The sequence below is a fragment of the Taudactylus pleione genome, unplaced genomic scaffold (assembly GCF_031769625.1).
Source record: "Taudactylus pleione unplaced genomic scaffold, aTauple2 ptg001186l, whole genome shotgun sequence".
Classification (NCBI taxonomy): domain Eukaryota; kingdom Metazoa; phylum Chordata; class Amphibia; order Anura; family Myobatrachidae; genus Taudactylus; species Taudactylus pleione.
The window spans coordinates 612,842-634,848 of record NW_028285587.1 but is presented as its reverse complement, the minus strand read 5'-3'; the positions used below and the strand labels follow the sequence as shown (position 1 = coordinate 634,848).

The window sequence follows — 22,007 nt, the reverse complement described above, 5'->3', positions numbered from 1 at the left end:
ACAGGTCCTTGTACCCATTATACACAGGTCCTTGTACCCATTACACCACATTATGGGCTTTACTTACATTTGTAGATTTTTTTTTCAATTAATTATATTTCCCGATTACTGACCATTATATTATTATATATCACCCTCCCCCTCATTCCCCCCACACCTCGCCCTTTCCTTTAAGGGGCCTATCCATTAGCAGATAAATTTGAAAGATGAACTTTTTTTCGTTCAGTCGTTCAATTTATCTGCTAATGGATAGTAGGCTCTGAACGATAAAATTGCGCACTCCCGCGGCCGACAAATTTGGTCTTTTGTCTCTCCAACATGTTGGTCAATTATCGTTTATCGCTGACAGATATTAGATATATCTGTTGCTGTAAACGACGAAAGATTTTTTAATGTAAATGAATAGAAACATAAAAAAAAAAAATCCACTCCCAGAATGATGTCATGCGATATCGTTCGTCGTTTGCAAAAAATCTGTCATGTACATGTCAGATATCTGTCACAGCAGCCCCAGGAGTTTTCAAAAGATAAATCTTTTGTCTATCAGAAAGATCTTCTAATGGATAGGCCCCTTTACACCCAAGTTATACTAAACACAGCAGTGAGGCAGAATTTTCTACATCAGAGTCATTTTATTGCAAGATTACAATATAGTTTCCTCCTGTAGTAACACTTGGAATGTTATTTATTGCATACGTAATAACACAGATTACTATAATATTGTGTGAATGCAAGAAAAGCAGATTATAAAATGAGCTGCTGTATCCTGCAAACCTGGGGGCAGACACACAAGCAGCAGATAATGTGGGTGGTGCTGGAAATCTGTAACTAAAAAGAGAATGGTAACAGCAGCACAGAGTATTTCAGCTCATTCAACTCCATTACAACTATGAGCAGACAAGACTGACATGGATACAGCTAGGTAACAGTACAGAGTAATGATGTGAGGCTCCCGGCATACTGGTGTAGTGACGCTGTGCTGTGCACCTGTATATAGATAACAGATCATACATCCAACGCTCAGAGATGTGCAGCATCCTGGCATTTTCGATCAGGTGGGGTCTGTACGTATTAGGAGCCATCCATGAGGAATAGCTGTCCTGGCTTTCTCTCTTTGGTATAATATGGTCCTTACATTAATGATGAGAGTAACATCCTGCACATAATAGTCCTGTAACGTCCAGTTACTCATACAGAGCAATTCCTGTTATTATTCATGGCTTGTGTACAATACGTCATTTCTGTATTACTCATGTATTATAAGCTGCAGGATATGATACTCGCACAGTGCTGTCATTCCCTCCATGGCACACATACAATAGAGATGACATAATATCTAATACATATGTACTAACAGCATGCTGATATATACCATGATAGGAGGTAATAACAGGACAGGCCAGTGTATCCATGCAGGTGCCCATCAGAGAGCAAATCCCCAACACCAGAGCGGTGTCACAGTGACAGGAGACAGGAAAGAGGGGCACACGTGTAAGACAAAACCTTCCTTGTTTGGGTATGAGAAATGGACACTAAGACAGTCACAGTATAAAGGTACTAAGAGCAAAGTTAGGATAAAGCTAAAAGACAGCAATAAAAACTACATAACAAGAACCGAGGAATACGGAGAGCTGGTGCAGCCCCAATATATACCTATAATCACCCCAATATATACCTATAATCACCCCAATATATACCTATAATCACCCCAATATACACCTATAATCACCCCAATATACACCTATAATCACCCCAATATATAGCTATAATCACCCCAATATATACCTATAATCACCCCAATATACACCTATAATCATCCCAATATATACCTATAATCACCCCAATATATAGTTATAATCACCCCAATATATACCTATAATCACCCCAATATATACCTATAATCACCGGTACCTAAAGTGACAGAGTAATACAGCTTTATGTCAGTTTATATCCAGTTCAGAATGAGACATAGGGCCATATTCAATTTGGAGCGAAAAGTCAGTTGCCGGACTTTTCGCGTCATCACAGGTTGCAGGGTCGAAAACTTATCGCGCTTCTCCCCACGTATCCCCGTAATCATTCCAAATAGTTGAAAACGGGACCCGGCAAAAAAACGAAATCAGCAAAAAGTCATGTCATTTTTGCCCAAATCAGTCTGACACCCTCCAAAAGATGCTCTGACATGGGGGTTCACTATGGGTACCCCCGAATAGCCCTGCTAAAAGGTATTTGGGGTCTTTAAATGGTCTCAATAGGTGATATTTAGTGTCTTTGCACAAGTGGTGAAGAATAGCATTTAGCAGTATTTTGGGGGTGAAAATAAGGTGTCCCATCAAATTTGGGGTACAAGAAAATGGGTACTAGCATATTTTAAAGTGGCTAATGTGAAGTTTTAAAAATTTTAAAAAATCCACCTGATGCAACCACCTGCAATTAAAAAAAACACCTGGGGCATACTTGGGGACCCCCCCCTGAAATCTATTTTGCTAGTTAGAAGTTTGTCCCCCAACTTTTTTTTTTTTCGCCCCCAAAATGAAAGTACCTTTTTTGTGGATTCCTGTGGTACTTTTAAATTTTTCTTTAACACAGAACATCTTTTGGGGACTGTCCAAGGGGTGTATGGTGTTTTTTTTTTTTAAGTTTGTACCCCAAAACCCCAGTTCTGCACTTTATTTTGCCACCTTTTCGCTCCGGTGAAAAGTCATGAAAATTGAATACAGGGATAAGTCAAACCTGCAAAAATGATGTCTTTTCGCAGCCTAATTGAGTATGGTCCATAGTAATTGTCTGACTGACCAATACTGACCCGGCTTATGCCTGACATTTGTTCTTCGGTGGCCCTGACCTTGGCTTGTACCCTGGTCAATAGCTAACTGCCCTGTCCCTATCTCTGTTATTTTCTTTTGCCAGCTGTGGCCTAGTGTGACCAGCCCATGAGACACAACTCACCCTCATGCAGAAACCTCTATACTTCCTTTCCACTAAATCCCGTCTTACAGCAAATCACTAGATCTTACACCTAGGCCATCACAGAACATGTGCACCACCAAGAGGACAACTGGGCACTATTTCAGCTTTACTAACAATGTACAAAAACATTCAGGTCAAAAAGTGTGGTAAATACTAACAAACAAGCGCCACACGCAGCTGTGTTACCCCACATGGACGTCAGACAGGTCCGTGCGGTGTCTGGTTTTCTTGTTACCAAACTCTTTGAGCTCATATTTTTGTAGGTTTATAACAGTGCAGGACATACTGAGGACAATCGGTACTGATCCTACTTAACCTGTGATGTCCCTGTATTATTCCTCCATTACTATGTACCCTGCTCACATCTGTATTCTGCTGGGCTTATCAGGAGCCTGATGCACCTAATGGACATTACTGTTAGTGGTTTATACCAGGACCAGCAGCTTCCCATGTCCCTACACTAACAACATTACCTAATAATGTATAAATTACATAAGTGATCATGATTTTAATGTTCTTATCCTTTGGAATAGTGTAACTGCTTAATTCTAATTAGATCCTCTGTAACCTAGACATCAGACTGCTGTAAGGAGATTAGAGATCCATTTACCAGGAAACCCAACCAGAGAATACTGGATCCAGTGAGATAAAATCAGAGGTTACATATTTCATTATATCACCCATCTCACCCTGTCACATACAGCCCAGTCATCACATGATGTCATAGTTTCCCACTTTCCATATTACATCCCCAACACATTGTCATGGTGACAGATTAGTTATGTCCCTATATTACATCATGTGGTCTTGTTATTTCACAAATAGGCCAATAGCACAATAATAATTTAATACAGAACTTCCCAAACTCCCCCATTACAGGCCAGAGCTTAAGGATATCCATGCTTCAGTCCAAATGGTTAAATTAAGTAACCTGTGCTCAAGCATGGATTATCCTTAATACCTGGCCTGTAATAGCGGAGTGTGGGAACCTCTAATCTTATAGAATAAGGAAGCTGAAAGCCATTACATGAGGAACCTGTTGGAGCCCTATGTTGGTGACATCTGTGTGGATATATAATAAAGTGTAATATAAAGTATATAGGGGCTGATTCAGCAGAGGACACAATGATGATAGTTACGCAGATAGAGCGATTGTCTCCCATCACACCTACGTATAAGTCACACTGCGCACACACAGCGATCACATTGCTATTACGGACGCACAGAGGAATTCATCATATACAGAGTGGCAGGGTGACAGTGTTTCAGGGCGGTAGCAGGGGGGTGGACAGAAAACTGCAGCCGTGTCTGTCCGTGTGATCGCCATGTCATGCAGGCGTGTCTGTGTGTGTGATCACCATGTCATGGGCATGTATAAATTAGCCATAGCGATGGCAGCTGCACCTCTCTGCATGTCAGGAGAGCTGCAGTGTTTGCGGCTGGTCAGACCTGATGCAAATGTTGTGTGACTGCTTAATGTGCGGAGATGGTACCGATGATTACACAGGAGGGTGACATTGGATGATAATGAGAAGGAAGCAGTGGGTGTGGTTATGGTGGTTGTACCTCGGCATTAGCATATATTAGTACCTGCGATCTGTAAGAGACTGCAGCTGCATTTGGTTCCGCTGCTGAATCAGACCCAAAGTGTGATAATGCAAATGTAATTTACCCTTCAACAAGCAGGGACAGCAATCTAGGCTAAAACTGTATTTATGCTTGTTCTGATAATTCCCAATGATATTACAGTACTGCAAATACCGCTGCAATTTCTATATATTTCTATAGGCTCATACACATTGTTTTTCTCCTGTGTGAAGTTTCCGATGACTAAAAAGAGCAGATTTCGTTGTAAAACATTTCCCACAATCAGAGCATGGAAATGATTTCTCACCTGTGTGAGTTCTTTGATGTGTAACAAGAACTGATTTAAGTATAAAACATTTCCCACACTCAGAACATGGAAATGGTTTCTCACCTATGTGATGTCTCTTATGTCTAACAAGATTTGATTTAAGTGTAAAACATCTCCCACATTCAGAACATGGAAATGGTTTCTCACCTGTGTGACTTCTCTGATGTACAACAAGATATGGTTTACGTGTAAAACTTTTCCCACATTCAGAACATGGAAATGGTTTCTCACCTGTGTGACTTCTCTGATGTCTAACAAGATGTGATTTCTGTGTAAAACATTTCCCACACTCAGGACATGGAAATGGTTTCTCACCTGTGTGACATCTCTGATGTGTAACTAGATATGATTTCTGTGTAAAACATTTCCCACACTGAGAACATGAAAATGGTTTCTCACCTATGTGACTTCTCTGATGCGCAACAAGAGCTGATTTCTTTGTAAACAATTTTCCACACTCAGGACATGGAAATAGTTTCTCACCAGTGTGACATCTCTGATGTATAACAAGCTGTGATTTCTGTGCAAAACATTTCCCACACTCAGGACATGGAAATGGTTTCTCACCTGTGTGAAATCTCTGATGTACAACAAGATATTGTTTACGTGTAAAACATTTCCCACACTCAGGACATGGAAATGGTTTCTCACCTGTGTGAGTTCTCTGATGTGTAGCAAGATCTGATTTAAATGTAAAACATTTCCCACACTCAAAACATGAAAATGGCCTCTCACGCGAGTGAGTTCTCTTATGAGAAGCAAGTATTGAATAGCATGTAAAATATTTCCCACACTCAGAGCATGGAAATGATTTCTCACCTGTGTGACGTCTCTGATGTTTAACAAGTTCTGATTTCTGTGTAAAACATTTCCCACACTCAGAGCATGGAAATGGTTTGTCACCTGTGTGACGTCTGTGATGTATAACAAGATGTGATTTCTGTGCAAAACATTTCCCACACTCGTGACATGTAAATGCTTTCTCACCTGTGTGACGTCTTTGATGTCGAACAAGTGCTGATTTCTGTGTAAAACATTTCCCACACTCAGAGCATGAAAAAGGTTTCTCACCTGTGTGACGTCTCTGATGTGTAACAAGATCTGATTTAAATGTAAAACATTTCCCACATTCAGTACATGGAAATATATTCTCACCTGTGTGATTTCTCTGATGTGTAACAAGAGCTGATTTATGTTTAAAACATTTCCCACATTCAGAACATGAAAATTGTTTCTCACATGTGTGACTTCTCTGATGTTCAACAAGATTTGATTTCCGTTTAAAACATTTCCCACACTCAGGACATGGAAATGGTTTCTCACCTGTGTGACGTCTCTGATGTGTAACTAGATCTGATTTCTGTGTAAAATATTTCCCACACTCAGAGCATGGAAATGGTTTCTCACCTGTGTGACATCTCTGATGTCTAACAAGGTCTGATTTAAATGTAAAACATTTCCCACACTCAGAACATGAAAATGGCCTATCACCTGTGTGACGTCTGTGATGTGAAACAAGACTTGATTTCTGTGTAAAACATTTACCACACTCAAAACATGGAAATGGTTTCTCACCTGTGTGACTTCTGTGATGTCTAACAAGATATGATTTCTGTGTAAAACATTTCCCACACTCAGAGCATGGAAATAGTTTCTCACCTGTGTGACTTCTCTGATGTGTAACAAGAACTGATTTAAGTGTAAAACATTTCCCACACTCAGAACACAGAAAAGGCCTCTCAGCTGCGTGAACTCTCTTCTGATGTATAGAAAGACTGATCTGCTTGGTAAATCCTTTCCCACATTCAGAACATGACAATGGTTTATCACCTGTGTGTTCTGAGCTGTGTGTATCACTACTGGGATTATCAGGGGAGCATTTATCATGGTTAGTGGGATCAGATGCCATATCTGCACTGTGAGATGCTGGATGTATACTGGGGGTAATGTGGTTTTCTCCTGGAGAGTCCTGAGAGAAGTTATCATCTAGGTCACAATCTGGAAATAATATGAGACGTCTCCCCAAGTTATTCCTGCTGCTTTGTCCATCTGCTGGGAACAGAATAATTATATGGGAATTAGCCTCCCTGCAGAGCTATACCATACTGTGTAACTATAATAAGACATGCCCGGCTGTACCCAAACATCTCCATACTGTGTAACTATAATAAGACGTGCCCGGCTGTACCCCAACATCTCATACTGTGTAACTATAAGACGTGCCCAGTTGTACCCCAACATCTCCATGACGTGTAACTATAATAAGACGTGCCCGGCTGTACCCCAACATCTCCATACTGTGTAGCTATAAGACATGCCCGGCTTTACCCATACATATACATACTCTCTAATGATAAGATCTCCATCTCAGTATGTGTAACAGAGTGCAGGCATGGTCTATACATTATATCACACACAGGTCATACTAGCTGTATCCTGCTGTGTCCTCACACTCTCCGGATCTCCATCTCAGTATGTGTAACAGAGTGCAGGCATGGTATATACATTATATCACACACAGGACATACTAGCTGTATCCTGCTGTGTCCTCACACTCTCCATATCTCCATCTCAGTATGTGTAACAGAGTGCAGATATGGTCTATACATTATATCACACACAGGTCATACTAGCTGTATCCTGCTGTGTCCTCACACTCTCCATATCTCCATCTCAGTATGTGTAACAGAGTACAGGCATGGTCTATACATTATATCACACACAGGTCATACTAGCTGCATCCTGCTGTGTCCTCACACTCTCCATATCTCCATCTCAGTATGTGTAACAGAGTGCAGGCATGGTCTATACATTATATCACACACAGGACATACTAGCTGTATCCTGCTGTGTCCTCACACTCTCCATATCTCCATCTCAGTATGTGTAACAGAGTGCAGGTATGGTCTATACATTATATCACACACAGGTCATACTAGCTGTATCCTGCTGTGTCCTCACACTCTCCATATCTCCATCTCAGTATGTGTAACAGAGTGCAGGCATGGTCTATACATTATATCACACACAGGACATACTAGCTGTATCCTGCTGTGTCCTCACACTCTCCATATCTCCATCTCAGTATGTGTAACAGAGTGCAGGCATGGTCTATACATTATATCACACACAGGTCATACTAGCTGTATCCTGCTGTGTCCTCACACTCTCCATATCTCCATCTCAGTATGTGTAACAGACTGCACGCATGGTCTATACATTATATCACACACAGGTCATACTAGCTGCACCCTGCTGTGTCCTCACACTCTCCGGATCTCCATCTCAGTATGTGTAACAGAGTCCAGGCATGGTCTATACATTATATCACACACAGGTCATACTAGCTGTATCCTGCTGTGTCCTCACACTCTCCATATCTCCATCTCAGTATATGTAACAGAGTGCAGGCATGGTCTATACATTATATCACACACTGGACATACTAGCTGTATCCTGCTGTGTCCTCACACTCTCCATATCTCCATCTCAGTATGTGTAACAGAGTGCAGGCATGGTCTATACATTATATCACACACAGGTCATACTAACTCTGCTGTGTCCTCACACTCTCCGGATCTCCATCTCAGTATGTGTAACAGAGTGCAGGCATGGTCTATACATTATATCACACACAGGTCATACTAGCTGTATCCTGCTGTGTCCTCACACTCTCCGGATCTCCATCTCAGTATGTGTAACAGAGTGCAGGCATGGTCTATACATTATATCACACACAGGTCATACTAGCTGTATCCTGCTGTGTCCTCACACTCTCCATATCTCCATCTCAGTATGTGTAACAGAGTGCAGGCATGGTCTATACATTATATCACACACAGGACATACTAACTGCACCCTGCTGTGTCCTCACACTCTCCGGTTCTCCATCTCAGTATGTGTAAAAGAGTGCAGGCACGGTCTATACATCACACACAGGTCATACTAGCTGTATCCTGCTGTGTCCTCACACTCTCCATATCTCCATCTCAGTATGTGTAACAGAGTGCAGGCATGGTCTATACATTATATCACACACAGGTCATACTAGCTGCACCCTGCTGTGTCCTCACACTCTCCGGATCTCCATCTCAGTATGTGTAACAGAGTCCAGGCATGGTCTATACATTATATCACACACAGGTCATACTAACTGCACCCTGCTGTGTCCTCACACTCTCCGGATCTCCATCTCAGTATGTGTAACAGAGTGCAGGCATGGTCTATACATTATATCACACACAGTTCATACTAGCTGCACCCTTCTGTGTCCTCACACTCTCCGGATCTCCATCTCAGTATGTGTAACAGAGGGCAGGCATCATCTATATATTATATCACACACAGGTCATACTATCAGCACCCTGCTTTGTCCTCACACTCTTCGTATCTCCTTCTCAGTATGTGTAACAGAGTGCAGGCATGGTCTATATATTATATCACACACAGGTCATACTATCTGTATCCTCCTGTGTACTCACACTCACCGGATCTCCATCTCAGTATGTGTAACAGAGTGCAGGCATGGCCTATACATTATATCACACACAGGTCATACTAGCTGCACCCTGCTGTGATCTATATCTCAGTAAGTGAGATACACCAGAGAGTGTGGGGAGGAGACTGGTCAGATCTTTGGGCTGGTAACACACAGTGACATGATGTGAGGGGGAGAGCAGGAGTATAATAGGGGCTGATGGCTCCTGATGTATGAGATACACCAGAGAGAGTGGGGAGGAGACTGGTCAGATCTCTGGGCTGGTAAAACACAGTGACATGATGTGAGGGGGAGAGCAGGAGTATAATAGGGGCTGATGGCTCCCAACTCCCCAACTGGACAGATACATTTTTCTCATTAGTTTGTACTGACAGTGGAAGGTGTATGATAAGAGATTGTTGAAGTGACTTAGAAAGGAGAATATGTGATTTTTTTCTGTAATGTGTTTATTACTCACCTGTGCTGATATCTGTACGGATTTCCTCCTCCTTACACTGCTGATCACACCTCACATACGTCTCTTCTTCTCCCTCTATATATTCTGCCTTCATATCAGTCACATACGTCTCTTCTTCTCCCTCTATATCTTCTACCTTCATATCAGCCACATACGCCTCTTCTTCTCCCTCTGTATCTTCTGCTTTCATATCAGTCACATGCGTCTCCTCTTCTCCCTCTATATCTTCTGCCTTTATATCAGTCACATATGTCTCTTCTTCTCCCTCTGTATCTTCTGCTTTCATATTAGTCACATATGTCTCTTCTTCTCCCTCTGTATCTTCTGCTTTCATATTAGTCACATATGTCTCTTCTTCTCCCTCTATATCTTCTGCCTTCATATCAGTCACATACGTCTCTTCTTTTCCCTCTGTATCTTCTGCCTTATCAGTCACATACATCTCTTCTTCTCCCTCTGTATCTTCTGCTTTCATATTAGTCACATACGTCTCTTTTTCTCCCTCTATATCTTCTGCCTTCATATCAGTCACATACGTCTCTTCTTCTCCCTCTGTATCTTCTGCTTTCATATCAGTCACATACGTCTGTTCTTCTTCCTCTATATCTTCTGCCTTTATATCAGTTGCATACATCTCTTCTTCTCCCTCTATATCTTCTGCCTTCATATCTGTCACATATGTCTCTTCTGCTCCCTCTATATTTTCAACCTTCATATCAGTCACATACGTCTCTTCTTCTCCCTCTATATCTTCTACCTTATTAGTCTGAGCTGTACCCTAAACAGAAATTGTGTTCTTGTAAAAATGTTTGATTTCATTGATTGAGAATAAACAGTGCAATATCAGTGGATAAAACACACACAGCATCTCTACACATCATATAGTGACTGTCACTTTGGTATACTGGTGAGACCCTAAATCCCACCTACCTGATGCTCCTGTGGGACCCTGTGATTCTCCTCTATACAATCCAGTGAATAAAGAGGATGGGGACATCTCTCTGGGGTATTTCTGTTACTGGGTCCATCTGTAGGAGACACACAGTGACTGAGTATGTTGGATCTATGTGATTATCAGATGATGTGTGTATATAGGAGGGCCCCCATAGCTGCTCTCCCCTCTATATTAAATGTCAGTCTTCTCTTACCCAGTGATGTGAGAGGCTGGTGATTCTCCATCATCATATTCTTGTACAGACCCTTGTGTTCCTCTATATCCTCCCCCTCCTGTATGGAGACATAGACAGTGACATACTGACACCTTATAGGAACCTGACACACACAATGATACAGTCATCACCCAGACACATCCCCTGGTGTTACTGTATAATGTCCCATTCCCAGCAGTCACCTCTCCAGTCACCACCCAGACACATCCCCTGGTGGTACTGTATAATGTCCCATTCCCAGCAGTCACCTCTCCAGTCATCACCCAGACACATCCACTGGTGTTACTGTATAATGTCCCATTTCCAGCTGTCACCTGCCCAGTCAGCAGCTGAATGATCGCATTGGTGAGTTCCAGGATCTTCTGGTCATTGTCTCTCTCATGTATCAGTGAGTGAGGTGGAGGCACCGTGATGGGGCTCTGGGTCCTGCTCAGTCCTCCTGACACACAGGGATGGCTGCTGTTTGTCTCACACTCACCGGATGTCTTCTTCACTACTGTGTAATCCTGTGTATTGGGGGAGACTCAAAATATCACTGAATACAGATCCCCTCATCTCCCCAGTTATGTCAGCACACAGCAGAGGGTGTAACAGCTGTAGAGGTGGCAGTAACACAGGGGATGGGGAAGGGAACAGAAGAGGATAATAACAGAAATAGGAGAGCAGGCAGCCCAGAAGACAAAGGGTTAAGCAATTCAGAATTCCATCAGTCACTCTGCACAAATGACAAAATCACAAATTACAGCACCTCAGATGTAGGTGTCATGTGTGACCAGTGATCACGCTGACCGCAAAAAATTTGTGGGTACCAGGGTCCCCTCACTTTAAGAAATTGGGGTCCTACTCCATGGTTTCTGGGTCCCATCACATATTATGGGGATGAGGGCAGACAACAGATGGGACAGCTCTGGGAGTTAGGGGGAGGGATAGGGTTAGCTACTAGGGCAGTAATGGGGGCAAGCAGGGGGTTAACGGCAGGCACTACTGGGGGTAGGGAGGAGGTAAGGATAGATAACAGCTGGGGCAGTACTGGGGGTAAGGGGGGCTTAAGGGCAGGCAATACTGGGGTTAGGATGAGGAGTAAGTATAGATAGCAGCTGGGGCAGTACTGGGGGTAAGGGGGTGTTAAAGGCAGGCAGTACTATGGTTAGGGTGAGGTATAAGGGTAGGATAAGGGTAGATAGCAGCTGGGGCAGTAGCAGTACTGGTGGCAAGGATGGGGTTAGCAGCAGGCAGTGCAGGGAGTAGGGAGGAGTTAAGGATAGATAACAGCTGGGGGTAATGGGGGAATAAGGGTAGGCAGTACTGGGGTTAGGGTGAGGTGTAAGGATAGATAGCAGCTGGGGTAATGGAGGTTAAACGCTGGGGGTAATGGGGTTAGGGCGAGCGGTAAGGGTAGATAGCAGCTAGGGCAGTACTGGGGGCAAGGAGGGGGTTAGCAACAGGCAGTGCAGGGAGTAGGGAGGAGGTAAAGATAGATAACTGCTGGGGCAGTACTGGGGGTAATGGGGGGATAAGGGCAGGCAGTACTGGGGTTAGGGTGAGGGGTAAGGATAGATAGCAGCTGGGGCAGTAGTGGAAGGCAAGAAGGGGGTTAACTGCTTACTTTTGAGTTTTGTCCATGGACTGTGGGGAGAGGCCGAAATGCTGATAAGTCTGTAGCCTGGGAGTCTTCGCATAATGGCAGGAGGGGCGCAATGCCGGCAGCCAGGCCCAGACAGAGGAACTTGAAGCTGCAGGGCAGATGGAGGCAGAGTGGGCTGGGCAGTGGCGCACTGACAATGTCACCTGCCCTGGACCCTCGTACTGTTGTTGACAGTTGAGGTTCAGCACAAGTCAAGGTCTCAGTGGTGGCTGTCCTGTGTGACCAGAAAATTCTGAGCCAACTATGATGCAGCCGCAGATGAAATAGGCAGTGCCCTCAGGGAGCCGGCTTACTGGAGAGGCGCAGCAGTACCAACAATCCCAAGGACCAGCCTGCAATAATATCCTAGCGGCTTCCAGGGTGGGCAGACTGGAGGCAGAGTAGGCTGGCCAGTGGCACACTGACAGTGTCACCTGCCCTAGACCCCAGCACTGTTGCCGGCGGCTGGGGGGTTATCACAAATCATGTGCCCAGGTGTAGGCACACTGGAACAGCCCTCGAACCGGCCCTGCATGACAAGACACTGCAGGGCCGATTACAATACAGCCATGGCCCGCGGGTCATACAGGCAATCCCCCCCAGTTAGCTTACCAGGGAGGAGGCAGCAGTCCCTGCAGTCACAAGCGGGAGCCCGCGATAACATCATAGCAACTGCCGGGGGAAGGGTAGGAGGCAGAGGGAGGTTGTCTGCAGGGTTCGGGCGGCAATTGGACAAGAAAACTGTGCCACCTGTGATTGGTTGGGAAGACTTTGAGGGCTGTTATTGCCATTGGCTGTTGCGGTGAGCACAGACCAGTGACTGACAGCACGTCCTGCGGGACCCACTCATTTTTAGAAACTGAGTCCCACAGTGCCTGTAGCGCGTAAAAACGTGATATAGTGCGTATTTTGCGATCCCTGGTGACCAGCCTGCCGGCCGTGTGTGTGCAGCGTAAGATGGGGTGAGACATGTCCTGGGGGATAATCAGTGACACTCTGCGGACTGTCACAGCCACTGGCTGTCTGAGAGTCTCTATTGCTCAGGATAACAAGACGCCCTGACAGACAGTCTCAGCTGAGGGAGTGCAGCCCTTTGTTACATGGCCTGTCTGTGTCCTTCTCACACATCCTTCCCCAGCTCCTGTTATGTATCATCTGGTATATACGAGGGTGGTTCAATAAATAAAGTAACCAGACCTCTCATTGCGTAAATGTATTCACCTTGTACATATACGTATAATAAATAGTATGGCCTTGGTACAGATTGTTTATCCACAGTTGGCTGTGAATCGCCTTCCACCCAGGTACTTCTTCCATGGTCCAAAGAGATGGAAATGACTTAGTGCCAGGTCAGGGCAGTAGGGAGGATGGTCCAGAACCTCCCAATGGTAGCGCTGTAACAACACACGTGTGTGGTTGGCTAAGTGGATGTTCTTGGCTTCTCATCTTGAATGTATGTCCTGCCATTATCACCAAACCCAAACCTGTTACCATGACATTGTCACCGTACACCCCAATAAGCTGGTGATGAATTACAGCTGCTGATGTGCCCTTTATACACAGAAATCTGATCACACTATGCACCTTAATGTGTGACCATGTTACCACCAGCCCCGCCATCTTACAATCCAGGCTGCTCCTCCTGTATAATGATAACATGACACCACATGCTGCTCCTCTTGTATAATAATAATAACAGGATACCACAGTCTGCTCCTCCTGTATAATGATAATAACACAACACCACAGGCTGCTCCTCTTTTATAATAATAATAACAGGACACCACAGGCTGCTCCTCCTGTATAATGATAATAACATGACACCAGAGGCTGCTCCTCCTGTATAATAATAATAACAGGACACCACAGGCTGCTCCTCCCGCATAATAATAGTAATAACAGGAAACCACAGGCTGCTCCTCCTGTATAATGATAATAACATGACACCACAGGCTGCTCCTCCTGTAAAATAATAATAACAGGACACCACAGGCTGCTCCTCCTTTATAATGATAATAACACGACACCACAGGCTGCTCCTCCTGTATAATAATAATAACACGACACCACAGGCTGCTCCTCTTGTATAATGATAATAACATGACACCACAGGCTGCTCCTCCTGTATAATAATAACAGGACACCACAGGCTGCTCCTCTTGTATAATGATAATAACACGACACCACAGGCTGTTCCTCTTGTATAATGATAATAACAAGACACCACAGGCTGCTCCTCCTGTATGAAAATAATAATAACAGGACACCACAGGCTGCTCCTCCTGTATAATAATAACAGGACACCACAGGCTGATCCTCCTGTATAATGATAATAACATGACACCACATGCTGCTCCTCCTGTATAATAATAACAGGACACCAAAGGCTGCTCCTCCTGTATAATGATAATAACATGACACCACAGGCTGCTCCTCTTGTATAATAATAATAACAGGACACCACAGGCTGCTCCTCCTGTATAATGATAATAACATGACACCAGAGGCTGCTCCTCCTGTATAATAATAATAACAGGACACCACAGGCTGCTCCTCCTGTATAATAATAACAACAGGATACCACAGGCTGCTCCTCCTGTATAATGATAATAACATGACACCACAGGCTGCTCCTCCTGTAAAATAATAATAACAGGACACCACAGGCTGCTCCTCCTTTATAATGATAATAACACGACACCACAGGCTGCTCCTACTGTATAATAATAATAACACGACACCACAGGCTGCTCCTCTTGTATAATGATAACATGACACCACAGGCTGCTCCTCCTGTATAATAATAACAGGACACCACAGGCTGCTCCTCTTGTATAATGATAATAACACAACACCACAGGCTGTTCCTCCTGTATGAAAATAATAATAACAGGACACCACAGGCTGCTCCTCCTGTATAATAATAACAGGACACCACAGGCTGCTCCTCCTGTATAATGATAATAACATGACACCACATGCTGCTCCTCCTGTATAATAATAATAACAGGACACCAAAGGCTGCTCCTCCTGTATAATGATAATAACATGACACCACAGGCAGCTCCTCTTGTATAATAATAACAGGACACCACAGTCTGCTCCTCCTGTATAATGATAATAACAACACCACAGGCTGCTCCTCTTTTATAATAATAATAACAGGACACCACAGGCTGCTCCTCCTGTATAATGATAATAACATGACACCAGAGGCTGCTCCTCCTGTATAATAATAATAACAGGACACCACAGGCTGCTCCTCCCGCATAATAATAGTAATAACAGGATACCACAGGCTGCTCCTCCTGTATAATGATAATAACATGACACCACAGGCTGCTCCTCCTGTAAAATAATAATAACAGGACACCACAGGCTGCTCCTCCTTTATAATGATAATAACACGACACCACAGGCTGCTCCTCCTGTATAATAATAATAACACGACACCACAGGCTGCTCCTCTTGTATAATGATAATAACATGACACCACAGGCTGCTCCTCCTGTATAATAATAACAGGACACCACAAGGTGCTCCTCTTGTATAATGATAATAACAGGACACCACAGGCTGTTCCTCTTGTATAATGATAATAACAAGACACCACAGGCTGCTCCTCCTGTATGAAATTAATAATAACAGGACACCACAGGCTGCTCCTCCTGTATAATAATAACAGGACACCACAGGCTGCTCCTCCTCTATAATGATAATAACAAGACACCACATGCTGCTCCTCCTGTATAATAATAATAACAGGACACCAAATGCTGCTCCTCCTGCATAATGATAATAACATGACACCACAGGCTGCTCCTCTTGTATAATAATAACAGGACACCATAGTCTGCTCCTCCTGTATAATGATAATAACACGACACCACAGGCTGCTCCTCTTTTATAATAATAATAATAACAGGACACCACAGGTTGCTCCTCCTGTATAATGATAATAACATGACACCAGAGGCTGCTCCTCCTGTATAATAATAATAACAGGACACCACAGGCTGCTCCTCCTTTATAATGATAATAACATGACACCACAGGCTGCTCCTCCTGTATTATAATAATAATAATAATAATAATAATAATAACAGGACACCACAGGCTGCTCCTCCTGTATAATAATACTAACAGGACACCAGAGGCTGCTCCCCCTGTATAATAATAACAGGACACCACAGACTGCTCCCCCTGTATAATAATAATAATAACAACAGGACACCACAGGCTGCTCCTCTTGTATAATAATAACAGGACACCACAGGCTGCTCCACCTGTATAATAATAACAGGACACCACAGACTGCTACCCCTTTATAATAATAATAACAGGACACCACATGCTGCTCCTCCTGTATAATAATAATAACAGGACACCAAAGGCTGCTCCTCCTGTATAATGAAAATAACATGACACCACAGGCTGCTCCTCTTGTATAATAATAATAACAGGACACCACAGTCTGCTCCTCCTGTATAATGATAATAACAACACCACAGGCTGCTCCTTTTTTATAATAATAATAACAGGACACCACAGGCTGCTCCTCCTGTATAATGATAATAACATGACACCAGAGGCTGCTCCTCCTGTATAATAATAATAACAGGACACCACAGGCTGCTCCTCCCGCATAATAATAGTAATAACAGGATACCACAGGCTGCTCCTCCTGTATAATGATAATAACATGACACCACAGGCTGCTCCTCCTGTAAAATAATAATAACAGGACACCACAGGCTGCTCCTCCTGTATAATAATAACAGGACACCACAGGCTGCTCCTCTTGTATAATGATAATAACAGGACACCACAGGCTGTTCCTCTTGTATAATGATAATAACAAGACACCACAGGCTGCTCCTCCTGTATGAAATTAATAATAACAGGACACCACAGGCTGCTCCTCCTGTATAATAATAATAATAACATGACACCACATGCTGCTCCTCCTGTATAATAATAATAACAGGACACCAAATGCTGCTCCTCCTGTATAATGATAATAACATGACACCACAGGCTGCTCCTCTTGTATAATAATAACAGGACACCATAGTCTGCTCCTCCTGTATAATGATAATAACACGACACCACAGGCTGCTCCTCTTTTATAATAATAATAACAGGACACCACAGGTTGCTCCTCCTGTATAATGATAATAACATGACACCAGAGGCTGCTCCTCCTGTATAATAATAATAACAGGACACCACAGGCTGCTCCTCCTTTATAATGATAACATGACACCACAGGCTGCTCCTCCTGTATTATAATAATAATAATAATAATAATAATAGGACACCACAGGCTGCTCCTCCTGTATAATAATACTAACAGGACACCAGAGGCTGCTCCCCCTGTATAATAATAACAGGACACCACAGACTGCTCCCCCTGTATAATAATAATAATAACAACAGGACACCACAGGCTGCTCCTCCTGTATAATAATAACAGGACACCACAGGCTGCTCCACCTGTATAATAATAACAGGACACCACAGACTGCTCCTCCTGTATAATAATAATAATAATAACAGGACACCAAATGCTGCTCCTCCTGTATAATGATAATAACATGACACCACAGGCTGCTCCTCTTGTATAATAATAACAGGACACCATAGTCTGCTCCTCCTGTATAATGATAATAACATGACACCAGAGGCTGCTCCTCCTGTATAATAATAATAACAGGACACCACAGGCTGCTCCTCCTTTATAATGATAATAACATGACACCACAGGCTGCTCCTCCTGTATTATAATAATAATAATAATAATAACAGGACACCACAGGCTGCTCCTCCTGTATAATAATACTAACAGGACACCACAGACTGCTCCACCTTTATAATAATAATAACAGGACACCACAGACTGCTACCCCTTTATAATAATAATAACAGGACACCACAGACTGCTCCCCCTGTATAATAATAATAACAGGACACCACAGGCTGCTCCTCTTGTATAATAATAACAGGACACCATAGTCTGCTCCTCCTGTATAATGATAATAACACGACACCACAGGCTGCTCCTCTTTTATAATAATAATAATAACAGGACACCACAGGTTGCTCCTCCTGTATAATGATAATAACATGACACCAGAGGCTGCTCCTCCTGTATAATAATAATAACAGGACACCACAGGCTGCTCCTCCTTTATAATGATAACATGACACCACAGGCTGCTCCTCCTGTATTATAATAATAATAATAATAATAATAGGACACCACAGGCTGCTCCTCCTGTATAATAATACTAACAGGACACCAGAGGCTGCTCCCCCTGTATAATAATAACAGGACACCACAGACTGCTCCCCCTGTATAATAATAATAATAACAACAGGACACCACAGGCTGCTCCTCCTGTATAATAATAACAGGACACCACAGGCTGCTCCACCTGTATAATAATAACAGGACACCACAGACTGCTCCTCCTGTATAATAATAATAATAATAACAGGACACCAAATGCTGCTCCTCCTGTATAATGATAATAACATGACACCACAGGCTGCTCCTCTTGTATAATAATAACAGGACACCATAGTCTGCTCCTCCTGTATAATGATAATAACATGACACCAGAGGCTGCTCCTCCTGTATAATAATAATAACAGGACACCACAGGCTGCTCCTCCTTTATAATGATAATAACATGACACCACAGGCTGCTCCTCCTGTATTATAATAATAATAATAATAATAACAGGACACCACAGGCTGCTCCTCCTGTATAATAATACTAACAGGACACCACAGACTGCTCCACCTTTATAATAATAATAACAGGACACCACAGACTGCTACCCCTTTATAATAATAATAACAGGACACCACAGACTGCTCCCCCTGTATAATAATAATAACAGGACACCACAGGCTGCTCCTCTTGTATAATAATAACAGGACACCATAGTCTGCTCCTCCTGTATAATGATAATAACACGACACCACAGGCTGCTCCTCTTTTATAATAATAATAATAACAGGACACCACAGGTTGCTCCTCCTGTATAATGATAATAACATGACACCAGAGGCTGCTCCTCCTGTATAATAATAATAACAGGACACCACAGGCTGCTCCTCCTTTATAATGATAACATGACACCACAGGCTGCTCCTCCTGTATTATAATAATAATAATAATAATAATAATAATAGGACACCACAGGCTGCTCCTCCTGTATAATAATACTAACAGGACACCAGAGGCTGCTCCCCCTGTATAATAATAACAGGACACCACAGACTGCTCCCCCTGTATAATAATAATAATAACAACAGGACACCACAGGCTGCTCCTCCTGTATAATAATAACAGGACACCACAGGCTGCTCCACCTGTATACTAATAACAGGACACCACAGACTGCTCCTCCTGTATAATAATAATAATAATAACAGGACACCAAATGCTGCTCCTCCTGTATAATGATAATAACATGACACCACAGGCTGCTCCTCTTGTATAATAATAACAGGACACCATAGTCTGCTCCTCCTGTATAATGATAATAACATGACACCAGAGGCTGCTCCTCCTGTATAATAATAATAACAGGACACCACAGGCTGCTCCTCCTTTATAATGATAATAACATGACACCACAGGCTGCTCCTCCTGTATTATAATAATAATAATAATAATAACAGGACACCACAGGCTGCTCCTCCTGTATAATAATACTAACAGGACACCACAGACTGCTCCACCTTTATAATAATAATAACAGGACACCACAGACTGCTACCCCTTTATAATAATAATAACAGGACACCACAGACTGCTCCCCCTGTATAATAATAATAACAGGACACCACAGGCTGCTCCTCTTGTATAATAATAACAGGACACCATAGTCTGCTCCTCCTGTATAATGATAATAACACGACACCACAGGCTGCTCCTCTTTTATAATAATAATAATAACAGGACACCACAGGTTGCTCCTCCTGTATAATGATAATAACATGACACCAGAGGCTGCTCCTCCTGTATAATAATAATAACAGGACACCACAGGCTGCTCCTCCTTTATAATGATAACATGACACCACAGGCTGCTCCTCCTGTATTATAATAATAATAATAATAATAATAATAGGACACCACAGGCTGCTCCTCCTGTATAATAATACTAACAGGACACCAGAGGCTGCTCCCCCTGTATAATAATAACAGGACACCACAGACTGCTCCCCCTGTATAATAATAATAATAACAACAGGACACCACAGGCTGCTCCTCCTGTATAATAATAACAGGACACCACAGGCTGCTCCACCTGTATAATAATAACAGGACACCACAGACTGCTCCTCCTGTATAATAATAATAATAATAACAGGACACCAAATGCTGCTCCTCCTGTATAATGATAATAACATGACACCACAGGCTGCTCCTCTTGTATAATAATAACAGGACACCATAGTCTGCTCCTCCTGTATAATGATAATAACATGACACCAGAGGCTGCTCCTCCTGTATAATAATAATAACAGGACACCACAGGCTGCTCCTCCTTTATAATGATAATAACATGACACCACAGGCTGCTCCTCCTGTATTATAATAATAATAATAATAATAACAGGACACCACAGGCTGCTCCTCCTGTATAATAATACTAACAGGACACCACAGACTGCTCCACCTTTATAATAATAATAACAGGACACCACAGACTGCTACCCCTTTATAATAATAATAACAGGACACCACAGACTGCTCCCCCTGTATAATAATAATAACAGGACACCACAGGCTGCTCCTCTTGTATAATAATAACAGGACACCATAGTCTGCTCCTCCTGTATAATGATAATAACACGACACCACAGGCTGCTCCTCTTTTATAATAATAATAATAACAGGACACCACAGGTTGCTCCTCCTGTATAATGATAATAACATGACACCAGAGGCTGCTCCTCCTGTATAATAATAAAAACAGGACACCACAGGCTGCTCCTCCTTTATAATGATAACATGACACCACAGGCTGCTCCTCCTGTATTATAATAATAATAATAATAATAATAATAGGACACCACAGGCTGCTCCTCCTGTATAATAATACTAACAGGACACCAGAGGCTGCTCCCCCTGTATAATAATAACAGGACACCACAGACTGCTCCCCCTGTATAATAATAATAATAACAACAGGACACCACAGGCTGCTCCTCCTGTATAATAATAACAGGACACCACAGGCTGCTCCACCTGTATAATAATAACAGGACACCACAGACTGCTCCTCCTGTATAATAATAATAATAATAACAGGACACCAAATGCTGCTCCTCCTGTATAATGATAATAACA

General features: G+C 42.8%; 1 protein-coding gene across 1 annotated transcript in view; it reads right to left on the bottom strand.

Moving 5' to 3' along the window:
- Positions 1–22,007, bottom strand: part of LOC148451068 (uncharacterized) — a 260,573-nt gene that overhangs the window by 114,115 nt on the left and 124,451 nt on the right. Inside the window, exons 7-8 of the mRNA XM_088462325.1 lie at positions 9,841–10,606; positions 4,812–6,937 (exon numbers count right to left, since the gene is read on the bottom strand). Coding sequence (XP_088318451.1) covers positions 4,812–6,937; positions 9,841–10,606 — 2,892 coding nt within the window. The remainder of the gene's footprint in view (positions 1–4,811; positions 6,938–9,840; positions 10,607–22,007) is intronic.